This window comes from Hypomesus transpacificus, chromosome 7, assembly GCF_021917145.1.
Source record: "Hypomesus transpacificus isolate Combined female chromosome 7, fHypTra1, whole genome shotgun sequence".
Classification (NCBI taxonomy): domain Eukaryota; kingdom Metazoa; phylum Chordata; class Actinopteri; order Osmeriformes; family Osmeridae; genus Hypomesus; species Hypomesus transpacificus.
Window position 1 is genome coordinate 7966376 of NC_061066.1, and position 13481 is coordinate 7979856.

General features: G+C 45.5%; 2 protein-coding genes across 2 annotated transcripts; both read left to right on the forward strand.

The window, feature by feature from the left end:
- Positions 1-87: 87 nt before the first annotated feature.
- ccdc59 (coiled-coil domain containing 59) lies at positions 88-1862 on the forward strand. The gene is made up of 4 exons (XM_047023279.1): positions 88-337; positions 531-873; positions 1109-1217; positions 1321-1862. Exons 1-4 carry the CDS (start codon positions 184-186, stop codon positions 1483-1485), a joined length of 771 nt encoding a protein of 256 aa, XP_046879235.1. The 5' UTR covers positions 88-183; the 3' UTR covers positions 1486-1862.
- Positions 1863-2018: 156 nt separating this feature from the next.
- On the forward strand, positions 2019-13388 carry cracr2ab (calcium release activated channel regulator 2Ab). The gene is made up of 18 exons (XM_047022799.1): positions 2019-2273; positions 3393-3747; positions 4822-4933; positions 5323-5506; positions 5947-6093; positions 7179-7269; positions 7496-7591; positions 7899-8086; positions 8248-8319; positions 8410-8458; positions 8578-8663; positions 9137-9785; positions 10000-10138; positions 10840-10921; positions 11228-11342; positions 11812-11910; positions 12196-12272; positions 12600-13388. Exons 2-18 carry the CDS (start codon positions 3553-3555, stop codon positions 12685-12687), a joined length of 2469 nt encoding a protein of 822 aa, XP_046878755.1. The 5' UTR covers positions 2019-2273; positions 3393-3552; the 3' UTR covers positions 12688-13388.
- The last annotated feature ends 93 nt before the right edge of the window (positions 13389-13481 follow it).

Here is a 13481-nt window from a genome sequence, read left to right on the forward strand (position 1 = left end):
TAAACTGCAATGGAAGGTCAAATGAACAATGATCGATTTATCTTGTATCCACTTGCATGCCTTTTGCAAGTGAATAGCTACCTTTTTGTCACGTAATCACGATGCGACAAGAAGGAAGCACATGCACGCAGTACGATAGTTGTAAACAGATGCATTTTCTAATGTCAATTACACTTCAGTGACATGGCGCCGGTAAATTCTAATATAAAGGCTAAAGGGACATTCACGGGAAAAGGAGGCAGGGATAACCCAGCAAATAACCCACACGGCAGTGCAAACAAACAGAAGAGAAAATGGGTTTCCGAGCATAAAGTTTTTGATGGAAGCGTTGGAGAAGGTAACGTGGCCATAGTTGCTATGCTTTCCCAATATCTTAAAATGACGTTCGCTAATAATGTCAGATATATAGCATAGTTAAGTTTGTATATGTATAGTCTTTTGACAAATTGATATACTGTGTTGGATGCAGTACTCAATGCATCAAATATAGCCTACAATATTTTTCTTTTACGAAATTGTTATATTCACAGGTCAGGGGTTTGCGTTCAAGAGGAAGCAGAAAGTGCAACATGAGTACAACAAACTTCTACGAAAAGAGCGGAGAAAGACGCCGGGTGTCCAAACGCACTACAAAGAGGATTACCCGGAGCACCTGAAACATCTGTACATGGCTGAAGCCGAGAAGCTGAAAAACGAGACTCGGATGAACAAAATAAATAGGACCATGGGCAGGCAGGGTGGAGTGGTAGAAGCTGTAACAGAAGACCGAGGAGAGGAAACTCTCCCAGACCAGGGCACACCCTCTGACCCTGTCACGTCAGAAGATCGGACAGACTCTGCCCCTGAACCCACAAAGGACTTACAAGCCGACAGGTAGGTCTAGCGAACAATTATTTGAAGACTGAATCAGGGGCGTTGCCAGAATTTTCGTTTAATTAATATTCGTATCAGGTATCCCATTTGTAATGAGTAAGAACGTCTTTCTTCCTAGAGTTGGCTTGGTCTGCGTTTATCTTGATTACATGATCCACATGATGCAAACATTGACAATTGATATACTTGAATAAAGATTCCGCAGGTTCAGTAATATTGTCTGTCGTCTTTCCAGTCTCCCCATGAGCAACCGTCAGAAGAAGAAAATGATGAAGAAGACCTCCTATCAGAAGACCAAAGAAGAGTTTGAGAAGATCAAAGAAAAGCGATCACAAAAGAAAGAAGTAAAGTTTTCCACAAAAACAAAACGACCCTTAACCGTAACTCTTGCCACATTGTACACATGTTTGGAAAGTGTTTTATAAAGTGCTTCTGTTTTTCCTTCAGGAATTCTTGAAGAGTAAACAGCAGAGAGAAGTGGCCATCCAGAAGTACAAACAGAAAAAGACAGAAACCTTTCAAATGCTGAGCAAAAAGACAAGGAAAGGACAACCTAACCTCAATCTACAGATGGAGTACTTACTGCAGAAGATACAAGGAAGTGGGAAATGACCAGACGATGCTGGAAAAAGCATGAATCAACAGGTTTTAACACATGAACCATATTAAAAGACCACTAACCAGAGACGTGTGTTCAAAGTAATTTCGATGTAAAACTGTTTTTAAATGTCTGTGGTCTATTTTAAAGACTCATGTTTTTCATTTTGGAAACATCACAGACTGTTCCTCTAAACGTTGATTATAGCCTATGTTATTTTAAATATTTTCAGTTGATGTGTGATTGTGGACCATAGGACTATAACAGGAGGGCATAACATGTGAGAACTCTTTCATCTTTAGTTACTGTTCCAGTAAAAAAAAACTTGTAATACAATGTTTGGGATTTCTATTATAAAAATTAATATTCATTGATTATAAACAAACGGATGTGTCTTTGATATTTTACCTCATGGCATTTTGAACTCGCGGCTGGTCGATCTCGCCATGCCCACGCGACGTTTCCCATTAACCTATCCATGAGTTCCCATAGCTACAGATGCTGAGCCTAACATTTCGAAGTAGCCTGTGGCACCGTGGTTAATACCTTTTCCGTGCTGGGAAGAACGCTCATTTGGGGCCTACGTGCTCTCATAGCAGCAGAAATCCAACCGGGTTTAATAATCCCCAGGCGACTGCCCCATGACATCACATGGTCGCAGGATGACTTTTCGAACGCTGTGGTGAAACAAGACTTGATACAAAGAAAGCTGTAGATACGGTCAATGTGTATTTACAGGCTGATTCTTTCTGCAAGCGTGTCATCGTCTCGAGGCTCTTTTTGACTGCGTCAACGTCAGAAGGTAAGTTATTTGACCTTTGTCTTTATTTTCCAATAACTCAAGTTTGATTGTTGTTTGTCTGCTAAAAAAGAAAATATATCGATTATATTCGCTTTCAATGAGGAACTCCTTGCCACACCCCTGTTGATTCTACCACAGTCCATTCATTTAGCCTAATTGAAAAAAAATATCTTACGGTTTTTAGATCAAGCTCAAAGACGTTCCAGATTCTTTCTGATCAATGCACAACTTTTTGATATGCTGGAATAGTTTTTGTCGGATATTGCATACTTATACTTAATCCAATTTCAATACGGAGATTTTTCAGATGTGTTGACCTGCACATGAAAGATTACACTTGTTTCCTAAATAGAAAATGTGAGTGTGACAGCCTTACCTAGTTTGGTCGCTCAGTCCTCAAAAATCCCTTCCTCTCCACATCATCGATGTCTGAAGGAGAGATGAACTCCTGTCGCCCAGGCACCAGACCCATCTGCAAGCTCATGGTTTATTTGAGAAATAGTCTGGCGATGCCAAGCATCAACTCCCGAGTAGTCACAAATGTTGGTTTGATTTCCATTTTTAAGCACATGAAAGTTCCTCTGAAGACAGCAGTTGGCACAAGTACAAAATAAAAATTTTCATAGTTTAGAATGAAATCGTATGAGTTCAAACCATCTGCAAATACATATATACACAACTATACATATATTTTAGTTTTCTAAGGAATTAACGTAGTCATGTGTTTTGTATGCTAAGGGGTATTATAATAAGCCTATACGGTATGTTTACCTACACCATGGGAAGTTGTGAGGGTCAGGCTTGTGAGAAGGGTAAATGTGGAGCTTTAGTTTGTGTGCTGATCACTGCTGATTCACTGTGATGGACTTATCAGTAGGCTACAGACTGGGAACCAGATGAAGCTGTGAGCTCATGTTTGATTGGTCTGGTGATGTCAGGCCAGTTCAGTATACTGCAGAAACAGCTGTTTGGGTGCTGGAATCAGGACAAACTTGCAGCATAGTTCAAACATCACAAACTTGTAACCTCGATGAAACTACAAAAAATTGAATGCAGAACATTTCGTAGTACATTTTCCAACGTACACAACCTGGTATCTATCTCTTCTCTTCTTCTCAGGAACTTCAGAAAAAGGACAAAAGCATCCCAACGCACGATAGCTAATCCTCTGATTGGTCAAACTCCTGCAGTCTTCCTGGTTCTAACTTCACAAGGTCACATCCTTTCTCCACAATGCCCACGGGCCACATGAAGAAGACACAGGGCCAATGAGGCGGCTATGTCTGATTCCCGACCCCACCACGCTCCCAGAGTCCCTGAGATGGCGGAGGAGAGCCGGAGCCAGTCCGGGGGCTCTGCCCCCGAGCGGAGGGGCTCAGACTGGGGCAGTATCGCCATGCTGGACAAGACCAAAGAGTTCTTCCGGACCTGTGACATGGAGGGCAAAGGATTCATCACACGCACTGATATGAGGGTGAGTCAGGAGAGAGGAGCTGGCAAGCAGGATGTGCCGGGTACAGCAGGGTCCTGGATTTGCTGGGTACAGCAGGGTCCTGGATGTGCTGGGTACAGCAGGGTCCTGTGCTGGGTACAGCAGGGTCCTGGATGTGCTGGGTACAGCAGGGTTCTGGATGTGCCGGGTACAGCAGGGTCCTGGATGTGCTGGGTACAGCAGGGTCCTGGATGTGCTGGGTACAGCAGGGTCCTGGATGTGCTGGGTACAGCAGGGTCCTGGATGTGCCGGGTACAGCAGGGTTCTGGATGTGCCAGGTATGGCCATCAGCTGGCTTCAGAGGAAGAGAACGACAGTTTTTCAGTGATACCTCTCTGACTGTAGCAACTCGGTAATCACACTTCCACACAAGCATAACCAGACAAGACATCTTTAAACAACTGTATCTGAGAAGGGCGTGTGTTTGTGACGTGTTGTCGTTGGTTGGGAATAAGAAGGTTGAGGACCAATAGCGTTTCTGAAACTGAGTATGTTTCCACACAGACAGGAAGTGCTCTGTGTTCTTGGTCTTGGCTTCCTCTACTCTCCTGTCGTCGTGTTTTCATGTTTATATTTGTCTTTTATGAGGGACCCTCCACACACACACACTCTGAAGCAGCCACTTAATATTACCATTCTTTTGATCACTGTGTTTAGAAACATGCTCTCTGCTCAATGGATTATCCACCCAGACCCACAGCGTAAACACCCACACATACACACACACACGTAAACAATCAATTAATTAACCTAGTATCCATGGTTACACAACCTCACACATAAACAATAAACACTCACACAACTTCACAAAAATAGAAATGGAAACCAATAATTCTACGGTGAATACTCGATCCATTCTACCGTCACGCAGAAGGAAAACAAATTATAGAAGGATATGCGTAGACTATAATATTGCATAATAGTGTGTTTTAGTCTTTGTGTTGAAGATATGTTTAGCCTTGGGTCTGTGTGAATTATTGCATGCGTGAACTGCAGATTATTGACTGAACCTTGTCATTGTGAACTCGTCTCTGTGTGTGTGTGTCATCCCTACAGAGGCTGCATAGAGAACTCCCTCTCTCAGCTGAGGAACTGGAAGATGTGTTTGATTCCTTGGATGTGGACCGTAATGGTTACCTCACGCTCGGAGAGTTCTCTACTGGGTTCAGTAGGTTCTGCTTCCTGTTTCCCCCGTAGCTCTGCTGTGATAAATTGACTTCCTGTTTCCCCGTAGCTCTGCTGTGATAAATTGACTTCCTGTTTCCCCGTAGCTCTGCTGTGATAGGTTGATGATGTCAAATGAAAAACTTTGCAGTCACTTCATACACCTCTATAATATCTGACCCGGGTAAAAATATGATTTTCTCGATTGTTTACTCATCCCTACTGTACTTCCAATGCTTCACTTAAAATATCTGCTTGTTTGTAATCAAAAGTACAGTGTGTTTGACCCAGATATGAATGATGTATCATCTTGTTTATGAATACAGTATATTCACTCAAACAACAATTCCAGTCTCACTGCTGTGGTACTTCCTGATGTGGGCGTGTCCTCAGGCCAGTTCCTGCACGGCCGGAGGATCTCATTGGCTGATGAGCAGAGTCCCGCCACTGCACCCAGGGTTCCGGAATCCCTGTACCAGAACCAATGGGAGGCGAAGCTGACCAGGGGAGAGGACGAGGAGGAGAAACACTTCTGCATGCTGCTGGACAGTCTGGGAGCCAGCAACGTGTTCGAGGAGTAAGCTCAGTTGACATGCTGTTCTGGTATTCACATGCTGTACTGGTATACTGGAGGTCAGATGGCTGAGCAGTTAGGGAATCAGGCTAGTAATCAGAGGGTTGCCAGTTCGATTCCCGGCCAAACCAATTACGTTGTGTCCTTGGGCATTTCAACCTACTTGCCTCGGGGGAATGTTCCTGTACTTACTGTACGTCGCTCTGGATAAGAGCGTCTGCTAAATGACTAAATGTTAATGGAATTCTCTTAGCTGGCGTAAATATGTGCGACCTCTAGGTGTGATTTCCTTCCGTAGCTGAGGAAGTAAATCATACTTGATGCAGCACATGCATTTTTAATACCCTTTTACAGGCTGGAAGCTAGTTCGTAGACTGTTGTTTTTGCTACCCAGATGACGGGTCAAGAAATGTGAGGAGATACTTCAACTTTCTCTCCTCCAGTCCAGGGGAGGTGCGAAGTCTCTGGGCCCGGCTGAGGAGAGACGAGCCTCATCTCCTGTCCAACTTCGAGGAGTTCCTGGCCAGGGTGACCTCCCAGATCAAGGAGGCCCACCAGGAGAGGAGAGAGATGGAGAGCGCCCTCCAGAGGTGGGGAGGAAAAAATAAAAATGCGCTCCAGTGTCCTCAGCGGTGGTTCCCAACCCTGGTCCTCAGGGACCCCCTGTCCTGCATGTTTTAGATGTTTCCCTCTTCCCACACACCTGATTCAAATGAAAGGTCGTTACCAGGCTTCTGCAGAGCTACATGATGACCCATTCATTTGAATCAGGTGTTTTGGAAGAGGGAAACATCTAAAACATGCAGAACAAGGCGGTACAAGGACCAGGGTTGAAAATCGCTCACCTAGAGTTCTGCTCCGGAGAACAGAGGGAGACCTATATCAGCTGTATTATCTGTGGGGAAGCTCTGGTTGACAGTTGGTGAAGCTGTAGGAGAAGCCGGTGACTTGTGGCGACGCGCGTTTGTGTGGCAGCCTTGCGTTGAGGCCGTGCCCCTGCGCCCCAGGGGGGGGTTACTGTAAGCCCCTATAGAATGCTCCCCTTATCCCTGTGTAATCCCAGGCACAATATAACACTGAAAACCCTGACAGCCACTACGAATACTGCATGAAATCTACGCCTTCGGATAATATGTACCATCGGGACACAGATTTTTTGGGTTCGGATGTTGTGAATGATGAGAATGATCCCGATGTGTATTCATGTGTGTTCTGGGGGTTGGCTGTGTTTAGTACGTTACCATGGCGGCACCGTGCGGTACCCCTAAGAGGACTTGAGTCTTCTACAGGTTTGCTAATTGGTTGTCTGAGCCCTTAAAGGGTGTCTAAAGAATGCTGGAGGAATGTAAGAACCATGAATGAAAGGCCTGTTTGTTGGACGTTCCCCGTTTACGTGTGGGTGGGTTTAACAATATAATGATCTGCATATGTACAGTTGTGCATGTGTGTGTGTCTGTGCATGTGTGTTTGTGTAAATACAGATGGGGGGGTGGGAGACTGTAAACAACTGTTAGCATTGTACCAACACATGCCCCTCAGATCTCATTATCTGAATCGGTACAATGTCTCCCTTGTTAAACGTCCAGAACAGCATCCGGTCGAGGAGGATATTTGTTTTGTTTGAGTTTTTGTTCCGTAATAAAGCTCACCTTGTGTACTTTTTCTCTGTGTTCAGGAAAGCTGCCACACACGACACAGAGATACGACGACTCTACGAAGAGATGGAGCTGCAAATCAAGAACGAGAAGGACCGGATTCTACTCAAGGTAATGTAGATACAGACTATCCATCCTATTGTCATCTTAGTACTAGAATATAAACCACTATACATCTACATAGATATTTTACACAAACCACTCATGATGGATCATAGTCTGGCAAAATAGTTTCCTTAGGCCCTGCTTGTTCCTTCCTCCCTCCACCTAGCCAAGTTGTCTTCCTGTGTAACGTCCCTCACTTCCTGTCCCCCCCCCCCCCCCCCCCTCCATCCAGGACTCTGAGCGTCTGCAGTCACGCAGTCAGGACCTGGAGCACCAACTGTCCAGCAAGGAGAAGGAGCTGGAACATCTGTTCCTCAAACAGAGAAGGGTGAGTGGGCGCTGGCCACAGGACCCTCAGGTAGTCATCGGAACACGCATGGAACACGCATGGAACACGCATGGAACACGCATGGAACACTCATGGATGCCAAATAGGATTAAGGTTTAGGGTGTGGCTCTGACTGAGAGAAGATGGAGAGAAGTGACAGGGAGAGAGAAACAGTCACAAAGTGTTCTATTATTATCCGAAACAATTCCCCTCCGAAGGTTTCCAGAATTGATCCAACTTTATTGATAAAGATGACCTTTGACCCGGCTGATACTGTCTCTCCCCTCCCCCGGCGCGGCCTCCCCAGTTGGAGCGCGAGTGTCGGGATCTGAACAGCGAGCAGCAGGAGAGCCGAACACAGAACGTCAAGCTGAAGACGACCAACCAGGAGCTGTCCAGGGAACTGGATAACACAGCCCAGGAGCTGGCCCTCGCTCAGGAGCAGCTGACCCTCCTGCAAGGCCAGGCGGCCAGGCTGCACCAGGAGAGGGAGATGTAGGAACACACACACACACACACTGACAGACACATACCCTACAGATTGTTCTACTGAACTTCCCAGCTCAGACAGCAAAGACAAAATCTGTCTCTAGTAATTACAGTATATCTTCTGAACGCTTCAGTCACAGTCACTGGTGTGTCCTCTGTCCCCTCAGGGAAATGTACAGAGTCACTGAAGGTCTTCAGAGAGAGAAGCAGAGTCTCATGAAACAGCTAGACCTCTTGAGGTAAAAGACACTCAAACACACGCAGAATATGTACAATTAAACATCTTGTTTTATAACAATAGCCACATTTGACCGTCTTCTTCTTTAAAGAGAGATGAACAAACACTTAAAAGATGAACGAGACAGCTGCTACGGTATTGTGAGTACAGATTGGCACGTTTCAGCACCTGTTGGCGAAGAAGTAGCATTCTGATACCGTGAAATTAATAACATCATGATATGTAATAAAACGCTGATGTAAGTTCTCCAATCCTTCAGAAACCCAGGAACTCCCTCAGGAAGAAGCAGAAACAGAGAGCTGGTCTGGGGGATCTGTTCTCAGAGCACAGCCAGCCGGTTAAAAGGTGGGTCTTTTATCTCTGCTCTGATCTGGAATCAGTTCTGTCAGATGTGGTTGTGATTCTGGACAGACAGGATTCTGTCCTGAGGAGAGGTTGTGGAATGAAACAGTGGCTGAAGGGTGAAACAGAGGATGCTGAAGACAAATCAAATAAACAAACAAAGGAAGTCTTCCAAGGCACTATGAAGTGGATTTGATTTGGAACTGTTTAGTTTGGGGGTGTAATATTTATTTAACTAGTACGCATAATATCTACAGTTGTGCTGTAATACAATAGATAATAGACAGTATGTTATTTACAAACACATTTATAATGCATTGAATGGACAGTATATTCTAAAACTCACTTAAACCTTTTTTTGAGTGCCTTTGATTTGAAAATCTCCACACCTAAATCAACACCAAAAACATTCCTACCCATCGGCCCGTCCTTCTTTGATCAGATATCCTCTGTTTCTCCTCTTCTCCGTCTCTAAGAGCCCTAATGTCGGACGATTCCTATCAGTCCCTGGAGGCGCTGCCCATAGAACACCTTCAAATCGTCTTCCTTCTCTCCTCCTGCTCTAGCGAGGATGACAACACCCCCACACACTACCAGCAGCCACCTCCAGCTAACCAGCTGGGGACCGCTAATGGCTATGTTAGCCTACACCCCGCCCCAGGGCCTGCTGGGAAGACAGAGGTGCAAGGCCTCGGGGCGAGAGAGGTGTTGGGGATGACGGGAGCCACGACGGAGAGCTTGGAGACGGGCAGAGAGAGGGAGGGGGAGACGGAGAGAGAGATGGAGAGGAAGGCGGACATGTTGGACGCCCCCCCAGATGGGTGGCCCCTCCGTCGGGTCATCTCCATCGAGGAGGATCACCTCCCCCACCTACTGCACGGAGGCCCACAGCCTCTCCTCCACCAGCTCAGCGAGGAAGACGAGGAGGATGAAGATGACGATGATGATGATGAGGAGGATCCAGAGATGAGTGATGTCTTAGCCACGGACCCCCCTGTGTCTCAGACCCCCGTCCGGACCTCCAGACTGGCTCTCCCCTTGGCTGGGAGGAGGTCTCGTTTCCTGAGGGTCAGGAAAGCTCCCACCACGGCCCGCGGACAGCCGGTGGGCAAGGAGACCCAGCATGTAAGGTCATCACTTTATAGTAAGATATATACATAAATACAGTATATAGTTCATGTAGTTTACTTTTTTCTCCATCTCTATCTCCATCCCGCCATCTCTCTCTCTCCATCCCTCCATTTCTTTCTCCATATCTCTCTCTCCATCCCTCCATCTCTCTATCTCTTTCTCTCCATCTCTCTCTCTCCATCTCTCTCCCTCTGTCCCTCCTGGTCAGAGGATGGTGGAGGGGATGGTGTCGGTCCCTGAGCGGCTGTTCAAGGTGGTGCTGGTGGGGAACTCCAGCGTGGGGAAGACCTCCCTGCTGCGCTCCTTCTGCGAAGGACGATTCCACCCTGCCACCTCTGCCACAGTCGGTGAGAATATAGCAGCCACCTGTGTGTGTGTGTGTGTGTGATTATTTAGGTTTGAGGGATCACATGGTAGTGTTGCAAAAGAGGTATGGATGTGGCATAGACCTTTTATTATTGTCGCGTGTGTGTCATGATGGCATAATAGGTCATGTTTGGTTTGGGGATATGAAAGCAAGTGTGCAGGGGATAGCAACTAGCTTAACTATTCAATCATTCTTTAAAGATTACGTTGGTGTGTGTGTGTGTTCAGAAGATGGAGGGGGAGCTGAACATCACATGAAAGAGCTTGTGGAGTCACACTGCCCTAGTCTCTGTTCCCCGGCAAACACAGCTTATGTCACGTCAGATCAATCACCCTTTCACCCTAACCCTTTCATCTCAACCCCCAGAGTTGCCTTTCTAAAACTAGCCACTCAACTCTTCTACAAGACATTTAAACACCTCAACGAACATTAACTTATATATCCGAAAGCTTAAACAAGCAGGTTTCTATGAATCTGTGCTCCGTTACAACATGGGTTGATTACAGCTCAGCATGTAATCAGCAGGGGGGAGGGGGGCGAGTGCTACCAAATCTCCCGCCAAGGTTTTTGGAAAAGTTGTCAGCCCTGTAAAAGGGAGTCCTAAGTGAGAACTTGACTGTGTGTGTTAGGTATTGACTACAGTGTGAAGACCCTAACCCTGGACAACACTGTGTGTGTTAGGTATTGACTACAGTGTGAAGACCCTAACCCTGGACAACACCCAGGTGGCCATGCAGCTGTGGGACACCGTGGGCCAGGAGAGGTGAGGAAACACCCCTGATGTTCCACTCCAGGAGAAAACAGCAACATGACATTTCTATCTTTTCTACTTTTAGATAAACTGGCGAATGACTTTTCTAACTTTTCTAATCTTAAACTTGACTCTTCGATAACCCGGTAAAATTACATTTCCGACTTTTCAAATCTCAGATAAACTAGCCAAGAAAAAATAATCCAACTTTTTTTCTTCATTTATTTTTATACCTCTGACTGAAAGCCACATAGCCAAATGATAGCGTCACAACCAAGTCCTGTCCACTTTCCTGACTCCTTGTTGGTGATGTCACAGGTATCGCAGCATCACTAAGCAGTTCTTCCGTAAGGCGGATGGAGTGGTTGTCATGTATGATGTCACAATGGAGGACAGCTTCAAGGCTGTAAGACCCTGGCTTGCCAATGTTCAGGTAAACTTTACATTTAGTCATTTAGCAGACGCTCTTATCCAGAGCGACTTACAGTAAGTACAGGGACATTCCCCCGAGGCAAGTAAGGTGAAGTGCCTTGCCCAAGGACACAACGTCATTTTCGCACGGCCAAGAATCGAACCGGCAACCTTCATTAATGGCCCGATTCTCTAACCGCTCAGCCATCTGACCCCCCTCCTCCATCTGACCCCTAAACTCCTTACGACCTTTCACCTTTTGATACCAGAAGTGAAGTGTTTGGCTGTAAGGATTCCTACCCTCCTTAGTTCAACCTTGACTTGGTTTTAAACCTTGACTTTGTTTTAAACGATGAAAGGCGGCGTAGCTGTGGTTTGGACAGGCAGGGATGAACAAGTTCATACTGATGGCATCGTAAGGCTACAACTCATTCATCAATAAATCAAGAAGGAGGAATCGAATCATCTTTTTCTCATACTACATTTCCCAGGAGGCCGCAGGAGAAGTTCCCATCCTGCTCCTAGGCAACAAGATGGACATGTTGGCGGAGAGGGAGGTGTCTTTCAAAGAAGCCGACATGCTAGCTCAGGTGAGTCGGATCACGTAACAGCAGAGGCGGGAGGCAAATACAAACTGTCTGAGAAAACCCGTGGACAAGGCAGGGAGGGAGGCTGGGAACGACTCATACTGTTCTCAGGATGATCAGGCCGCAGAGACAGAAGACAAACTCAGACTTGTGGATTTAACAGATTAATTTAAAAGGAAATAGGAAGAAAAGAAGGGAGGGTGGCTGATCTGTACGTTGGTTTGTGTCAGGAACGAGTAGATGGATTGTTGTTAATCTGAAGATGTGTGACCTCTGTCCCCTCTGTAGGAATCCAAGGTGCTATTCTTCGAGGTCAGTGCTTACACTGGCTACAACGTCGCCGAATCTCTGACACATCTGGCCAGGTAAGAGTTTACGAATACACTTGACACAGGCTTTTTGTTATTAATAAACTAGGTGATAGTTACGGGTACAGAATCTTAGCATTCTGTGCTGAAAAATAGGTGTTTTCAGTGCAGTGCTTTATGCGATAAAGAGGTGTTTGAGTGCAGTGTTTCATGCGATAAAGAGGTGTTTCAGTGCAGTGTTTCATGCGATAAAGAGGTGTTTCAGTGCAGTGTTTCATGCGATAAAGAGGTGTTTCAGTGCAGTGTTTCATGCGATAAAGAGGTGTTTGAGTGCAGTGTTTCATGCGATAAAGAGGTGTTTCAGTGCAGTGTTTCTGTGGACAGGGTCCTGAAAGATCAGGAGGATAGGGTGAGAGACACGACTGTTCTCCTGAGTGCCCTGCCTGTTAAGAAGAAGGCCTGCTGTAACTGACAACACACACACCCTGAGTGCCCTGCCTGTTAAGAAGGCCTGCTGTAACTGACAACACACACACCCTGAGTGCCCTGCCTGTTGAGAAGAAGGCCTGCTGTAACTGACAACACACACACCCTGAGTGATCGGCCTGTTAAGAAGGCCTGCTGTAACTGACAACACACACACCCTGAGTGATCGGCCTGTTAAGAAGGCCTGCTGTAACTGACAACACACACACCCTGAGTGCCCTGCCTGTTAAGAAGGCCTGCTGTAACTGACAACACGCATGCACACAGACTGGAACTTTGGGAGACCCCCAGACAAACTTGTGTATGCACGGTACACACACACATACGCACGCACACACACACACACGTAGTAAGTGTTTCTTAGTTTAAATTTGTTTGCAAGAAAAGTTTTGTAAAGTTATAACCTACAACAATGATTTAGGATGGATAAGCAAGTTTCAATTAAATCTATGCTTCAATCTTGACTGTAATTGTGACTTGTGTAAAGCTTTGAGTTGTAACTGTGTGAAACTAGAATAGAATACTACTGCCTAATGTTTTTATAAAGTGCCAAAAATTTGACATCATACATGTAGCTCTCAATGTCTATACAATGTATAACTTAGATTGTCACACATGATGTATTATTAATATACGGTATAAATGTGTTTTAGAGAAATGGAAATGTATGAACTGACAGTTTATGAAATGTGATCAAGAAATTTTTGTATATTAAAAAGAAATACAGATTTTGATTTGGTGAACGTGAAATTTAATGTGTAAATAAGAGTGTAATCTTGA